Raw genomic sequence first — 12,599 nt, forward strand, 5'->3', positions numbered from 1 at the left:
GGACACGTCATTGGCCTTGGAAAACCCCCAACTTTTCTTTTAAATGCTGCTGTAAACTGGCACCAATTGCCTAAACTCATTTTGAGTGAGAAGAAAATTGCACGCACACATTTGCCGACAGCGAGAGAAGCAACAAAACAAAGATGGCGTCGCGTCCAATTGATGGTGGTGGCGATGGTGCCTTTGGGGTTTGGATGGGCTCGATGGGCTGCCCGGTCGCCAGATGACAACTGCCAGTGACTGCAATATAGGTCGAGGGGTGACTTTTCGGCAAATTTTTCTGTAAAAAATCTCGACCTATATTCCGCATTATACGGTACGCGTGGCGCCCCACCGCCCCTTTCACCTAACGGGAAGTACGTACCTGTACTGTGAATTATGTAATTGGGTCTGTAAAATATGTGACTAGTACGTTAGTATAAAATAAACGTCTTCCCTCCGTCCCTGGGCATATTCCTTTGTCGCCCCTACTCCACCTGCCCAACAGAGGCGGTGTTGTGTTGGCGCGACGGCGTTTCGGTATCGTGAGCGTGCTCAACTAGCTCGAACCCACGGTGGTTCCTCGCAGTGTGCATGAATGCCTGCCTTGTGCAATGTTAGGGTTATGCATATTGTGAGGTAGAGAGACCACACAGTTCATATGTGTAAAACTGATTACGTGGGGCGATATTTTTAAAATACCATACATTTATATGATTGATTCATTGTAGGGTTTAACGCACCGACGCAACGCAGGCGATGTGGCACGCCGTAATGGAGGTCTCCGGATTAACTTCAAACACCTGGGTGTCGTTAACGTGCGCTGAAATCTCGTCCAGACGGGCCTTTTTACTTTTCGCCTCCATCAGAAAAGCGGCCGCCGCGGCCGGGAATCGAACCCGCGTCCTCGTGCTCAGCCGCACAACGCCTTAGTCACTGAGCCACCGCCGCGGGTATACATTTTATCGATGCACTTCCATGAGTCATGATATACTTTCATGAAACATACAATACATAGGAGAGACAGAGAGAGAGAGGAGGAGAGAGAGAGAGAGAGAACCACTGTATTTATGGCTGGGTCAGGGGAGGGAGGGGGGGGGGGTGGGGCTCCGCGACCTGTTGGGTTCTGGAGACGAGGGGGTCTGGGTCTCCAGGGTCGAGCTCCGCAGGGCCTGCTGCCAGTGGGTGTGTGTGAGCAACGGAAGGAAAGGGGAGTGCGGGCTGTCGCAGAGGGAGTGTAGTTGAGTGTCACGGGTGCCGCAGACTAGTGGGTGAGGAGGGGAAGCGGGAGGGGTGTGAGTGAGAGAGGGAGGCTCTGCAGGGGAAGGAGTGCGTTTGTAAGAGGCCCCACGTTCTGGCTTTCTCCTGTGTGTGGGTGGGGTGCGGGGGGTAGGGAGGAAAAGTGGCGGCGGAGGAGGCGGTAATGTTGTGTGATCTCCCGGTACGAGTTCACAACGTCCTGGGAGCTGGGGAAGCCGTGGTTGGGCTCCGACGAAGGGCCTGCTCGGGTAGTCATAGCTCGAGCTTCTCGGTTGGCCGCCTCGTTGGCACCTATTCCCGTATGGGCGGGGACCCACAACAAGACCACAGGGTGGGGAGCTGGTTTTCGGGATATAATTAGGAAGGTAATTTTGTATATCCTGCGAGATTGGCTATTTCTGACTGCGGCTTGCGTGTCTGACAATACACAAATTTGTTAGGGTGTCAGCTGAAGCGTAGAACGTATAAATTTCTATTACCATTGTTTTTAAACCTGAGTAAAAGACCCTCGGCAATTCTTGCTTTCCCAAGCACACTAATGCCTCTTCGTCAGATAATCACAAATTTTGTTAGCAGAAAGGTCTTTCCAATCTTGAACTAGGCTGTCCCAGAGCGGTGTATTTTCCCGCGCTTATTCTCTCTAAAGGCACGCTGAAACTCTGATTCTCAGAACGGCGTTCCTTATAAGGCCGCGTAAAGTAGGCCTAGGTGACGCTGGATAAAGCCCAAAACCGAACACGAATTCACCTAAACATCTATCAGCTGCAAAACAAAGAATCCAGGGAAATTTGCGGGGAATTCTGAGCAGACCTGTAGGGAACAATGCTAAACATGGGGAATTTCCGAACCTACAAATAGGAATTTTTCTCCCCATTACAGAACGTCACTGCTCATATATTGACAGAAGACGGGCATTCCTACTTGCTTACAGCTCCACAGTGAACTAATTATGGCAGGTAAATGAATCTCGGTTTAATGACGGAGTCGTCTAAGCAGTCAACTGGGGTATGTTTTTTTAAGATATCTACATTGGGTTGAGATATTCGCAGCATTCACGAGAAAGTGTGCTTTGCCACATAGCCCTTTCTGTCGACGGACGCGATTGAACAACCCGGGGGAGGGCGGTGGGTCGCAAATACTGTTTCGCTATAAAACTATTCGAACATTTGGGTGTGAACTTCGATGCGCCTTCACTTTGTGAAAACAACCCACCGAAACAAGGAGCTGGGCAAGGTGGTGGTGCGGAGTTGGCACAAAAAGGGGAGCAGGGCCCTGACAGCAGGCGGGGGTATCCGGTCCTCTCGCAGGCACCTGATGCTGCTGTGCGTCCTCGCTTCGGCTTCCCTCGTGTTGGGCGTGCTCGCCGTGGCCGCCTGCACGCGACAGTGCCAGGTAAGCGGCGAGGCCTGCCGGCTGCATGCTTCACTCCAATGTGCCAATGATGATGATGATCGATGATTGCTAGGGGTATCCCCTTTGTAGCGAGGTGATGACGTGTCATCTCCCCCCCCCGTCCCCCCCCCCAAAAAAAAAAAAATACCTACATATGTTTTCTACTCTTCGTCTAATACCAGCGCTGCTCTTAGGGCAAGCACAAAATGCTTATTAGGGTCAAAATACTTTCTTCTATTACAGGTGGCAGCTGTATTAGGCAATATTCCCCTCTCTGCTTTAGGTCCACCAGCATTCTAATGTTCTTTTTCGTCGCCTCGACAGCCCTTGTGCTACCCTCAAATCCTTGGGCTTCTGGAAGCCGAATATTCCCCTCACACAGATTTGCATGGATACACTCGCATTCTGACACTATGGGCCGCATAGTTTCTGTTTCTTTTCCGCAGGCCACGCATACCCCATTATACCCCACCAAAGCTAACGGCGGAAAGTGCCGTCTGTGGAAAAAGCCGTCTTCCTTATCCCTCTATTCGGTATTTTTTGGCGGGAGTGTGGCCTTGTAAAAAGCTCAAGTTCGGCAAGCCCCGCCAACAGCAGGAAGGAGTTTCAAAACAAACTCCGCCATTTGCACTCAGCTTTCCATTCCGTTGCTTTACCTGATCACCATCGTTGTTGTTGTTGTTGTTGTTGTTGTTGTTGTTGTTGTTGTTGGTGGTGGTGGTGGTGGTGGTGGTGGTGGTGGTGGTGTTATATTATTATAATTATTATTTCCTTAAATTCAAGGTTTTTAAGTTTGTACGTATAGTATTAGGAAGCAGTGCAATGTAAATTATTACCCCGCAAGCGGTAGCGTATCAAGAAAGCTTTTAAAATAATTTGCGGCTAATAGCAACGAAATTATACAAATTAACACCTGCAACAGTTTCCAGGGTATTGAAACTGAGTTAGCACCGCCAAACTCAGCGCATCTATCTCTCTGTGAAAACCGGTGCAGCGATTTGCGTTAAACGCTAGCAGCTAGCCAAGTACAAGCTATAAGAATCGCCGTGCGCATTTATAAAGCTGCTAGCTTGCAAGAATGCTTCTGGATTTAACCGCAACTTGTTTGTCGTCCTGTTTGTATGCAGCGACTAGGCAGCCATTTTATACGTGACGCGGCAGCTGATCACAAGCCAGGTTGCAATCGGAAATTTTTGTGCATCTAGGATTCGCTGTTATTTGTACTTGCGTGAAGCTGCTCGTAAAAAGAATGGATGGTCGGGGCAAGTAAGCACAATGTTTCTGTCATTAACGCGGCAACGAAAGCCGCAACGAAATGAAAGCGGCTACGAAAGCGGCAACAAAGAAGTTTGAGAATATAATTAGCTTGGTACATGAAAATCAGGCAATGTAATTTCCCTGCGGGGATTGTATGGTATACGTGGGCGTTCTTCCTCGCCGTTACTGGGCGGGAAAATCACGGAGGAAGGTTAAGTATACGGGCAAGTAGAAACACGCGAATACAAAGATGCGTCGCGAATAGTGATTGGACTATAAATAACTAACTTTCGGAAATATTAATCGCGTAATCAATAGTTAACAAGATAAGCAAAGCTGCCCTGCATGTGGTGCCTACAAAGAGGGGCTGATTACATCACATGCGTCCCATATGCCGTGCCCATGTGTGCCCTGCTTGTGTAGCTTCCATTAGTCCCGCACATCCGCCTCATCAAGACCTGTCTCCTGTCGTTTCTCCTAAGAAATTATCTCCCGCGATGCGGCCAAATGTTTTTTTAGCTTGCCGCACCATGCGCAATTTGTTCGGCACAGCGTCTGCCGTGCTTTTAAAGGTCGTCGTCATGCACAGTGCGCCGTAAGAACGCGAAAGCTGGGGGTAGGCCAAGCCAGCCGTGGAGCGCTGCCGCAGGAAGGTAAACACCCTAAGCATTGGCGATGGACATCACGTCCCCGCAGACGCTCGAGTTGCTGGAGTCAGGCAGTACTTGTGAAAAATTTCTTCCAGCAGCGCCTGCGGAGCAATTTTTCTTCCCCGGTGTTAAACAGACCAACACCCAAATAGAGGAAGATTGCACGGCTGTTGCGTGTACGAGAAGGAACTGATAGCTGCATCTCTGGGAAAAGCTGGGAAAAAGAATGGTGTCTGGCTTGAACATTGCCCTCCGCACGCGTTTTTGCATAATAAGAGTGACTGAAAGTAGTTACATACACAATTATTTTTTTGTTCGATTCACCGCGCCGCAAAGCAATCTCATGGCAGCTTTAATCCCACACACTCCAGTGACCAATCCATGCCACCAACAAAGCGATTTCACCAAATGACAGCAACGTGCATATTACTTGATTCAAAAGTTTGATCTGCGCGGTTGCACCGGGGAATACCGAATACCATGCTCGCATTGTGAAATGCCCCAGCACAGACTAAATGTTTGAGTCAAATCGTATGCCGAATACCATAATTCACTGAAATTTTATCGTTGGCCTTATGAATATGTCACTTGAGTGCTTTGTAGTGGAATGAATTGTGGTGAGTGCATTTTGTCATGTGAATTGAGAGCATTGTGGTAAGTGTGCACTTCTGAGAACCAAGAGGGGGATGGGAAGGGTGTTGTAACGTCACCCATTACAAACAAACGACCACAAATACAGCGTAATAACATAGAGAGATCATGATTTCACAAAACAAGGTGCTCACCGTCAATTTTTATAGTTTGATTCCGGTGAAGGACGTTAGAAATTTCTTGATAACGTGACCTCACGTCCACAATATGGCCGATTGCTACTTCGATAAATAAATTTTTGCACCGATATAAATTCCGTACAAGCTCGTCACCTTTTCCTTCGAACGAGAGCATAATCCATAGAGAAATTATTAAAGAAATTTTGCATTGTCGTGTGAAAGAATGTACAACCCACGAAGTTTTTAATTCAGAAATTCAGAAACTAAAATTTAACTTTAAACAAAGGCCCCAGTACACTTTTAGAAGAGCTTAGATTAGTGCCCCACAAAACCCTACGGACAGTAGAAATCCCGCCACAGTGCGAATATGTCTACGTTTCGCACATCGCGAAGTGATCAACTTGTTAGAAAGGTTGGGGCAAGGCCACAACTGTCAAGAATATAGCCCCTTGATTGGGTAACATTTTCGCCTAATTTTCAGTCGAATGAAGATGCCATAATTAACTAACATAAATCTGTTCGCTCACAACAACGGCACCATGCGAGAACAACTAGCGTTGTTCTCAGGTCTCGTGGCGAAACGTGATTGTTCGACAACGGCATTTTTATGCACACAAAACGGGCGTTCTCGTCTCGTGTTCCTTCTGTTTTTCCAGGGCATAGACGCGGAGCCTTCAGCCCATTCCACCACAATCCACCCGCCGTGTGTGCCAGGCCTGGCCGGGAGTTTGGTTCTCCGCATCCTGTTTTTTGTTACCACGATCTTGTTCCTCATGTCGGCGACGTTCATAAACATGGTGCGTGTGCAAGTTGCGCGTCCTATCGCTTGTGGTCGAAATACTAAAAAGGCGACACAAGGATGTTCACCCCCGTGCTTTGGATAAAATTTATGCATGTGAACAACAAGCTGTGCTCGTCCCATCTACTTCCTTCTCTCGTCCAGTGTTTCACCGCCCCGTTTGCTACATGAGGAACAAGTGTGCGTTACGGGTGACTCGGTATTCAGTCAAGTCTTGGATACTATAACATTGCAGGTGATAGGAATAACGTACTTCACCTTGATAAAAATAATTAAGGCTCTATAATGAAATTGCATAAAGGGGCTCAAGCGGTTCTTTTTAGCACTCAAACATGTCAAATGCTTTTCGAATATGACTTGTATAAACGCGACGAGGCCCAGAAATGTTGGAATCAAGCGACAACTACTCACTCCCGTTGACACAGACGCTCGTTTGACAGGTTTTTGTTTCCTCACTGCGTTGCTCAATGCAGAATGTTCCGTATCCGCTTATGTGTCGTCAAAGCGGCCCTATCAGCGCTATTGAGCGGCTTCCTCTCAGTTGCAGCAATAAAAGTATATACTAACCGCTTTTGTACGGCCTGTGTAACACTTTTTCTCAACCTTTTTCGGTACCTAAAATAAATGCTTCTAGAAGGTGCTCACTAAGCGAGTTTAACCCATATATTAGGTGCTTACGAAATACCCCAGCCTAATATCACTGTCCTATTTACGTCAGATAGCTCAAAAACTTGCTAGAGAGGGTTTTTTTTTTTTTTTTGCATAGGACCATGCTCAACTATGACGGTACCGCGGTACTGGGATGCCCATTTATAGCCTCATCGCCGACTTTGCCAACAGCATGCGTGCTGGTGATGTGTCCCGGCCAACGGCGGCAGCTGTAAATTTCGCTTAATTGCCAGCTCTCATGCGTTGCTGCTGTGACGCAGCAGGCCGCTTCGCTCTATTCATCCATCGTCGCTGGCTATAGGTTGGCTCCAAGTCCGAGGGAAAGAGAGAAAGCCATCAATCTGCACTGCTGCAGGAGGGTGAAACAGATTCGTCCTGTTTGATTGGTAGCACCCACCTGGGAATTCGGCTGCCGGTTTTTTTTTTTTTATTGCAGCGACCTCTGTCTAGAAAGCTGTTCTTTTATGTCCTCATATGTATAAACTAGCCCTCTATGTGCCTGAACGGGTCAGGCAAACATTGATTTTTAATTAATACCGGTATGCAGATTCTTAATAGTATTTAAGAAAATGCGACATGGCCTGGCGGTAGCTGCTTTCTTGAAGTACAGGTACATGAGCTCTAAACAAATAACAACGCCGTGTTTTTATAGCGTAACTAAATTAAGGCTCGCGGCGGTACCGGGAATACGCATAACGATTGTGCGAAAAGGCAACCCGTTCGCTTGTTTGAAGGTTTCTAAGAAATGCAGTCAATTCTCGAGGCACACGTCTCTCCCTTTTTTTAAAAATGTTGATCGAGTGCCCTGTCTCCCGATTCACAGCGAATAAAATTTACATGGCTAGGACGCTCTTGGCTCTTTCTCTCTGTCTTTTTAAATACATTTTTTAAAGCGCGTAACCGGCATTGTTTGCATTTCAGATTACGTGTGGAAGCACAGGTGGGGAGCACATCATTTTAAGCACGAACGAAAGCAATGGAAGCTACACAACAGCGGTGATTGAGGAAGTACCCTACGATTGTGGACTCGTCCGAGTAAGTATTAGCCTCGTCAGCTGCGGTTTTTAACTACAGCTGGCAATATTTTTTTTTCGTTGGGTAATCATGCCACAATGGCACTTTGTGCAGCCTTCCTCTGCTATTGTAAAAGGCGTATCTCTGAAAAAGCGCACTCAAGATGGCTCTGCAAAAGCCAGTATATTATGAAACACGAGAGTCCGATGAAAAAAAAAAAAGAAAAGAACACATGCTCAAGTGTGCAGTGAGATGCGCCGAGAAAACTATTCATACCTCATGAAGATGGGAGTCATGGAGTGTAACAAGAAAAAACTGAAAACGTCATAGAACTTATAAGTTTCATGTACGGTTTTGCTCTTCCGTGATACTTTTTGCGACCTAACTACCACGCGAAGACAAATTAACGTGCCCCAAGTTATATTATGGTTTTCTGCAAGAAACAGTTAAATCAACGAGCAGCGCGGGAATCGGTAACATGCGACGCTACGGTGGAGAGCACACATTCAACGCAACTGGTTAGAGCTATATGTATGTTGTTTGTTTGCGATTATTCTCATGTTAAATTAGCCCGCCTTTCGCATCGCAACAGGAAGCAATTGCTCAGAGAATCGGGGGGTGAAAAACGCAGGTGTGAAGTGGTAGAAGGAATTTTTTTATACGCGTAGATAAGGTAACGTATATTTACAAGAGAATATATAAATCAATCCCTTTTTCCGAGTTCGGTATAAGATAACGCTTGCACAATTAAGGGAAGTTTATTCAGATCTCTTGTGAGGATTTGAGAGTGCCGGGCTTTCTCCTCGCGGAAGGTACCAGCTATGAAAACAGTGAAACGCGTGGGGCCACCTTAGCACCTTGTGATAGTCTATGCAGCGCATCTGTAATGACTGCAGAGACATGCCACTGCCTTCAAATGGGAGCAATCTTTCTGTATCTCCCCGACTGGATCGATGAACTTTCCAGAAAGTTTGAAACGATTTCCTAGACAAGTTACAGTAAAAACGACCATCAAATGCGAAACGTATACTAAACATTCTTTTGATTGTTATTTTACCAAATCAGCCGTGTTGATTTGCCGATAAATGACTACATTGAAGCATACATATTAATTCCTTTAAATTCCTGACCGGGATCAAGCTCCAAAATATAGATCCGTTCCGTTCGAATAAAATGATATTATCTTGGTAAGTGCGTTATTAAACAGCTGAAATAACGGAGCGTTTTATGTTTTTATTTCTTTCCGTGTTTCTGCAGTACCAGCTGACGTGCGCTATGATAGCGCTTACAGCGGTATCAGTCTACTTTCGAATGAATTTCCTCTTGAAGCTGCTGGCGATGATCAATGGATTGGCATCATTTTCATTGGCGTTCATCCTGTTCCGCTCGGACCTTTACGGAGACCCACTTGAACCCGAACCCGGGTAAGTATAGAGAATTGGTTTTTCTTTGCCAACGATTCCTTGCCCGCCATCACGTGCTTTCATCCGCGCATGACAGCAACTGTCTCTACAAAGAAAATACTACTGTTTTCTCTGTCTTTAGAAAGGGCCGCAGATAATCAGATAACCACTTAAAGGGACCCTGCAACACTTTCGATTAGCGCTTTCACTCTTTACTTCGCGTCTGGAACCACTGCGAAAGCATTTGCTCGTCGCACCAGATACGCCTTCCATATCTGTTTTGTTTATGTGCCTTTTTTTTAAAGTTGCTGTCGAAAAGCGTTTATCGTTTCAACTGAAGGAAAACCGGACAACAGCGGCCACATGGCCTCAGTGACGTAATTCGAGCCGTCGAATAACGTCAAGACCGGGAAAGGGAGAAAAATCTTTTGAGCGAGTTTACAAGTTATCCGATGCGCATAGAGCAGTAATGTTTGGCTGAGGTACTTTGCGACCCCCTAATCTATAGTATATGTACTGGGTGTGTTGGGTGACTACGTTCTGCAAGCATTTCAGATTTCAAAAAACGTTGAAAAAAAGTGTTGCAGGGTCCCTTTTACGCTGACTGAGGGGAGACAATCGTGACATGTAATAAACCATTTACCGCTGCTAAACTGCATGACGACAGACGAACATATCGTAGAAGGCAACGTACGTTATTTTTATTGCTGCGTGACCTGGGAAATCTTAACGCTTCTCCTCGAGTTGGTATCCGGAAGTACAATATATCTATAATATATGTAGCCGTCGTGGCGGTTTACTGGCTTGGAGTTGTTGAGCACAAGATCGGGGGTTAGATTCTCGACCACAGCTGGCGTTTTGCTCATCGAGGCAAAGAAAATATCGAGGAACATCTTCGCGTACGCGATTCAGTGGCCACGTTCTCCTTCCTTGCAGGCTCTCGAATGTTCCGTTCGGCGCTTATGCGGCCCTCTTTCTCACATTTTACGTGGTTCTCCTGCACATTCTGGACAGGCAGGTATGTCATTTTCTCAAACTAGTAACGCCAAAAGTGTGCTGTATGGGCGCTATTGGCTGTACGAGGACTGGGTTTACTGTGCTGTGTGGTGCCGAATTATTCGCTCTCGCGTTTCGCGAGGAACGGTGGTGACTCTGCGCCATACGGAACGCGTATGCGAAAATGTGAGACGATTTAGAAAATGTCGTTGTAATTTTAGCAGACTTCGTTTGGATCTTAGACCCAATGTAATATTCGCAACGCGCGACCTCAAAAACTGTGGCCCCGGTCTGCAAATAATGCACTGAGGCTCCACGTCGCGAGAAACCATAAGTCAGTAAAATCAGCTTTGCACACCTTATCGTTTTCTACTTAAAATTTAATTTCTTGTTTCATATCTTCCACGTAGACATTCTTGCACCTAAAGGAGAAACAAATTACACGAGTAACCCGTACGCGCGACAGGGACAACTCTTGACGCGTCGGGCTATGGCTAGAGTCACTACATAGGCTTTGATGGAATATACCGAGGGGCCTTAGCTGGCGTTACGTGAGTTGTTGGAATGTAGCGCGTAATGTGGAGGGCGGTACGGCCGAACACATTCACAGTCCCTAGGAACACGGGCGGTTAGCGTTTGGACCGCATAAACTTGAAAACTTAATAAGCGACACTGACAGCCTAAATGCATGATATGTTGACGAATGACCGGACATAATGCAACGGCTTCTCCAATTCTTAAATTTTCGCACGTGCTGCAATTTTTCTGTACCTTCAGGTTATTATTAATCATTGTCTTCAGTATCTTCCGGCTTTTGTTGAGGATCTCGAACAGTCATTGCTGTATATGGACCCCCAATTTTCTGTTTTCTGTACTCCAGCCGGCAGCTCTTGTAAGGGGCATACATAATAATACCGTTAACTACTTGTTTCTGATACTTAGTTGAGCCAGCGGACGCAGCTTCTTCGGCAAGGCATGCCTGCCGTGTGCTCCACTCAAGATCGTTTACGGCAACATACGGGAGCACTGTTTGTTCGTTTTCTCTCAGTCCAGAAGCTCGTAAAACCTGAAATCAAGCGTGGCAAGATCACTACACTTGAACTTCGCCTTTTCCAGACAAGGCGATCGTCAAGATTTGTCGTCAACTGCCATCTGATGATAGGACAGCACCCGCTGATCACAGATATCACTGGAGATACGTGTCGTTAATTGGATTAGGTATCTGCAGTAACAGACGCAGAAATCCGTCGATGTTTGTCATAATACAAAATCATTCAATGGCCCATTGATCGAAACAGCCGGCGTTGGCGTCGGTGGTGTCTGTGGCAGCGAAACGGCTCCAAAATACACGTGGCTGCGAAGAGTTCCATAGTGCATTCCTCGCATTAATAAAATACAACAAAAGAAGCCCGCTGCTGGGCAATGTCTGCACATGCGCAGAGCAACGAGGAACGCGGGGGGGGGCTCCGCGGTGGCTGCGGCCGCCGTTCAGTGCCCGCCGGCAGCGATACTATTCAACCCATAAATTTGGGCTAGTTGGTGAAACGACTTCGATATGGTAAAAAGCGCGACAAGTCGGGGTAAATGCCCTGTGTAACGATCCCTTCTTGTGTCCCCGCCTTGTCGTGCTTTTAATTGACCATGTAGAAGGCACGATGCGTGCATTGCGCAGGATTCGTGAACCTGCCGGGGCAACTAACCAAAGTGCCAGGCTGCTCTGCGTGGGAGTAGTTTTTACAGCAATATCATCCAAATGATTCCGATCGATAGACAACATGCTACCGTAGAGATTAAAAGAAAAACCACCAGTTTCATCTCAAAACTCGAAAACGTCGCCCGCAGCGAAACTCAAAAGCATTGCTCGCGTAGCAAAACTCGAAGGAACACTCAACGACGTTTAGCTGGACCTTAATGCTTTCGCATTCGCGGCTCATTAGAAGTGCTTACTTGCCGTGAAATTAGTGTTACTAACAAGCAACAAGCAATGAGGGCGGAAAACATGTTTCGCGGCGTTCCATAGTGAGCAATTGTCGCCTCGTGACACTTGGCTGGGTTGCGGCGCGGGTCTGACGCAGGTGGAGTACATGGCACGCGTGGACTTCCTGTCCAGAGCCAAGTTGCGCGTTGAGCACGACGAAATGGAGACAATGGGAAGCATCAACAAGATTCTCCTGGAAAACATTTTGCCGGCCCACGTCGCCTCCCACTTCCTCAACAGCAGCAGGCTCTCTCAGGTGCTCGCTATTTCCCATAACATTAGCGGCAGGTTAAAGTTGGAGAAAGAGCTCGTACACTCCTATTTATTCAGGACTATGATCCCACCATTTCATGAACGGTAACATTGTCAGCTAAAGCTTACCGCGAAAGCGATGAATATTGTTCCTGATGGCTGCAGAAATCGAAACGTTTC

At 46.9% G+C, this 12,599-nt stretch overlaps 1 protein-coding gene across 1 annotated transcript in view; it reads left to right on the top strand.

Annotated features, from left to right (window-relative positions):
- Ac76e (adenylate cyclase type 2 Ac76E) overlaps nucleotides 1-12,599 on the top strand; it is a 597,242-nt gene that overhangs the window by 571,353 nt on the left and 13,290 nt on the right. Inside the window, exons 13-18 of the mRNA XM_077687138.1 lie at nucleotides 2,547-2,631; nucleotides 5,965-6,105; nucleotides 7,698-7,811; nucleotides 9,048-9,214; nucleotides 10,130-10,211; nucleotides 12,265-12,423. Coding sequence (XP_077543264.1) covers nucleotides 2,547-2,631; nucleotides 5,965-6,105; nucleotides 7,698-7,811; nucleotides 9,048-9,214; nucleotides 10,130-10,211; nucleotides 12,265-12,423 — 748 coding nt within the window. The remainder of the gene's footprint in view (nucleotides 1-2,546; nucleotides 2,632-5,964; nucleotides 6,106-7,697; nucleotides 7,812-9,047; nucleotides 9,215-10,129; nucleotides 10,212-12,264; nucleotides 12,424-12,599) is intronic.

The sequence above is a fragment of the Haemaphysalis longicornis genome, unplaced genomic scaffold (genome assembly GCF_048455015.1).
Source record: "Haemaphysalis longicornis isolate Haplotype H1 unplaced genomic scaffold, Haemaphysalis longicornis Haplotype H1 scaffold_1, whole genome shotgun sequence".
Lineage (NCBI taxonomy): Eukaryota > Metazoa > Arthropoda > Arachnida > Ixodida > Ixodidae > Haemaphysalis > Haemaphysalis longicornis.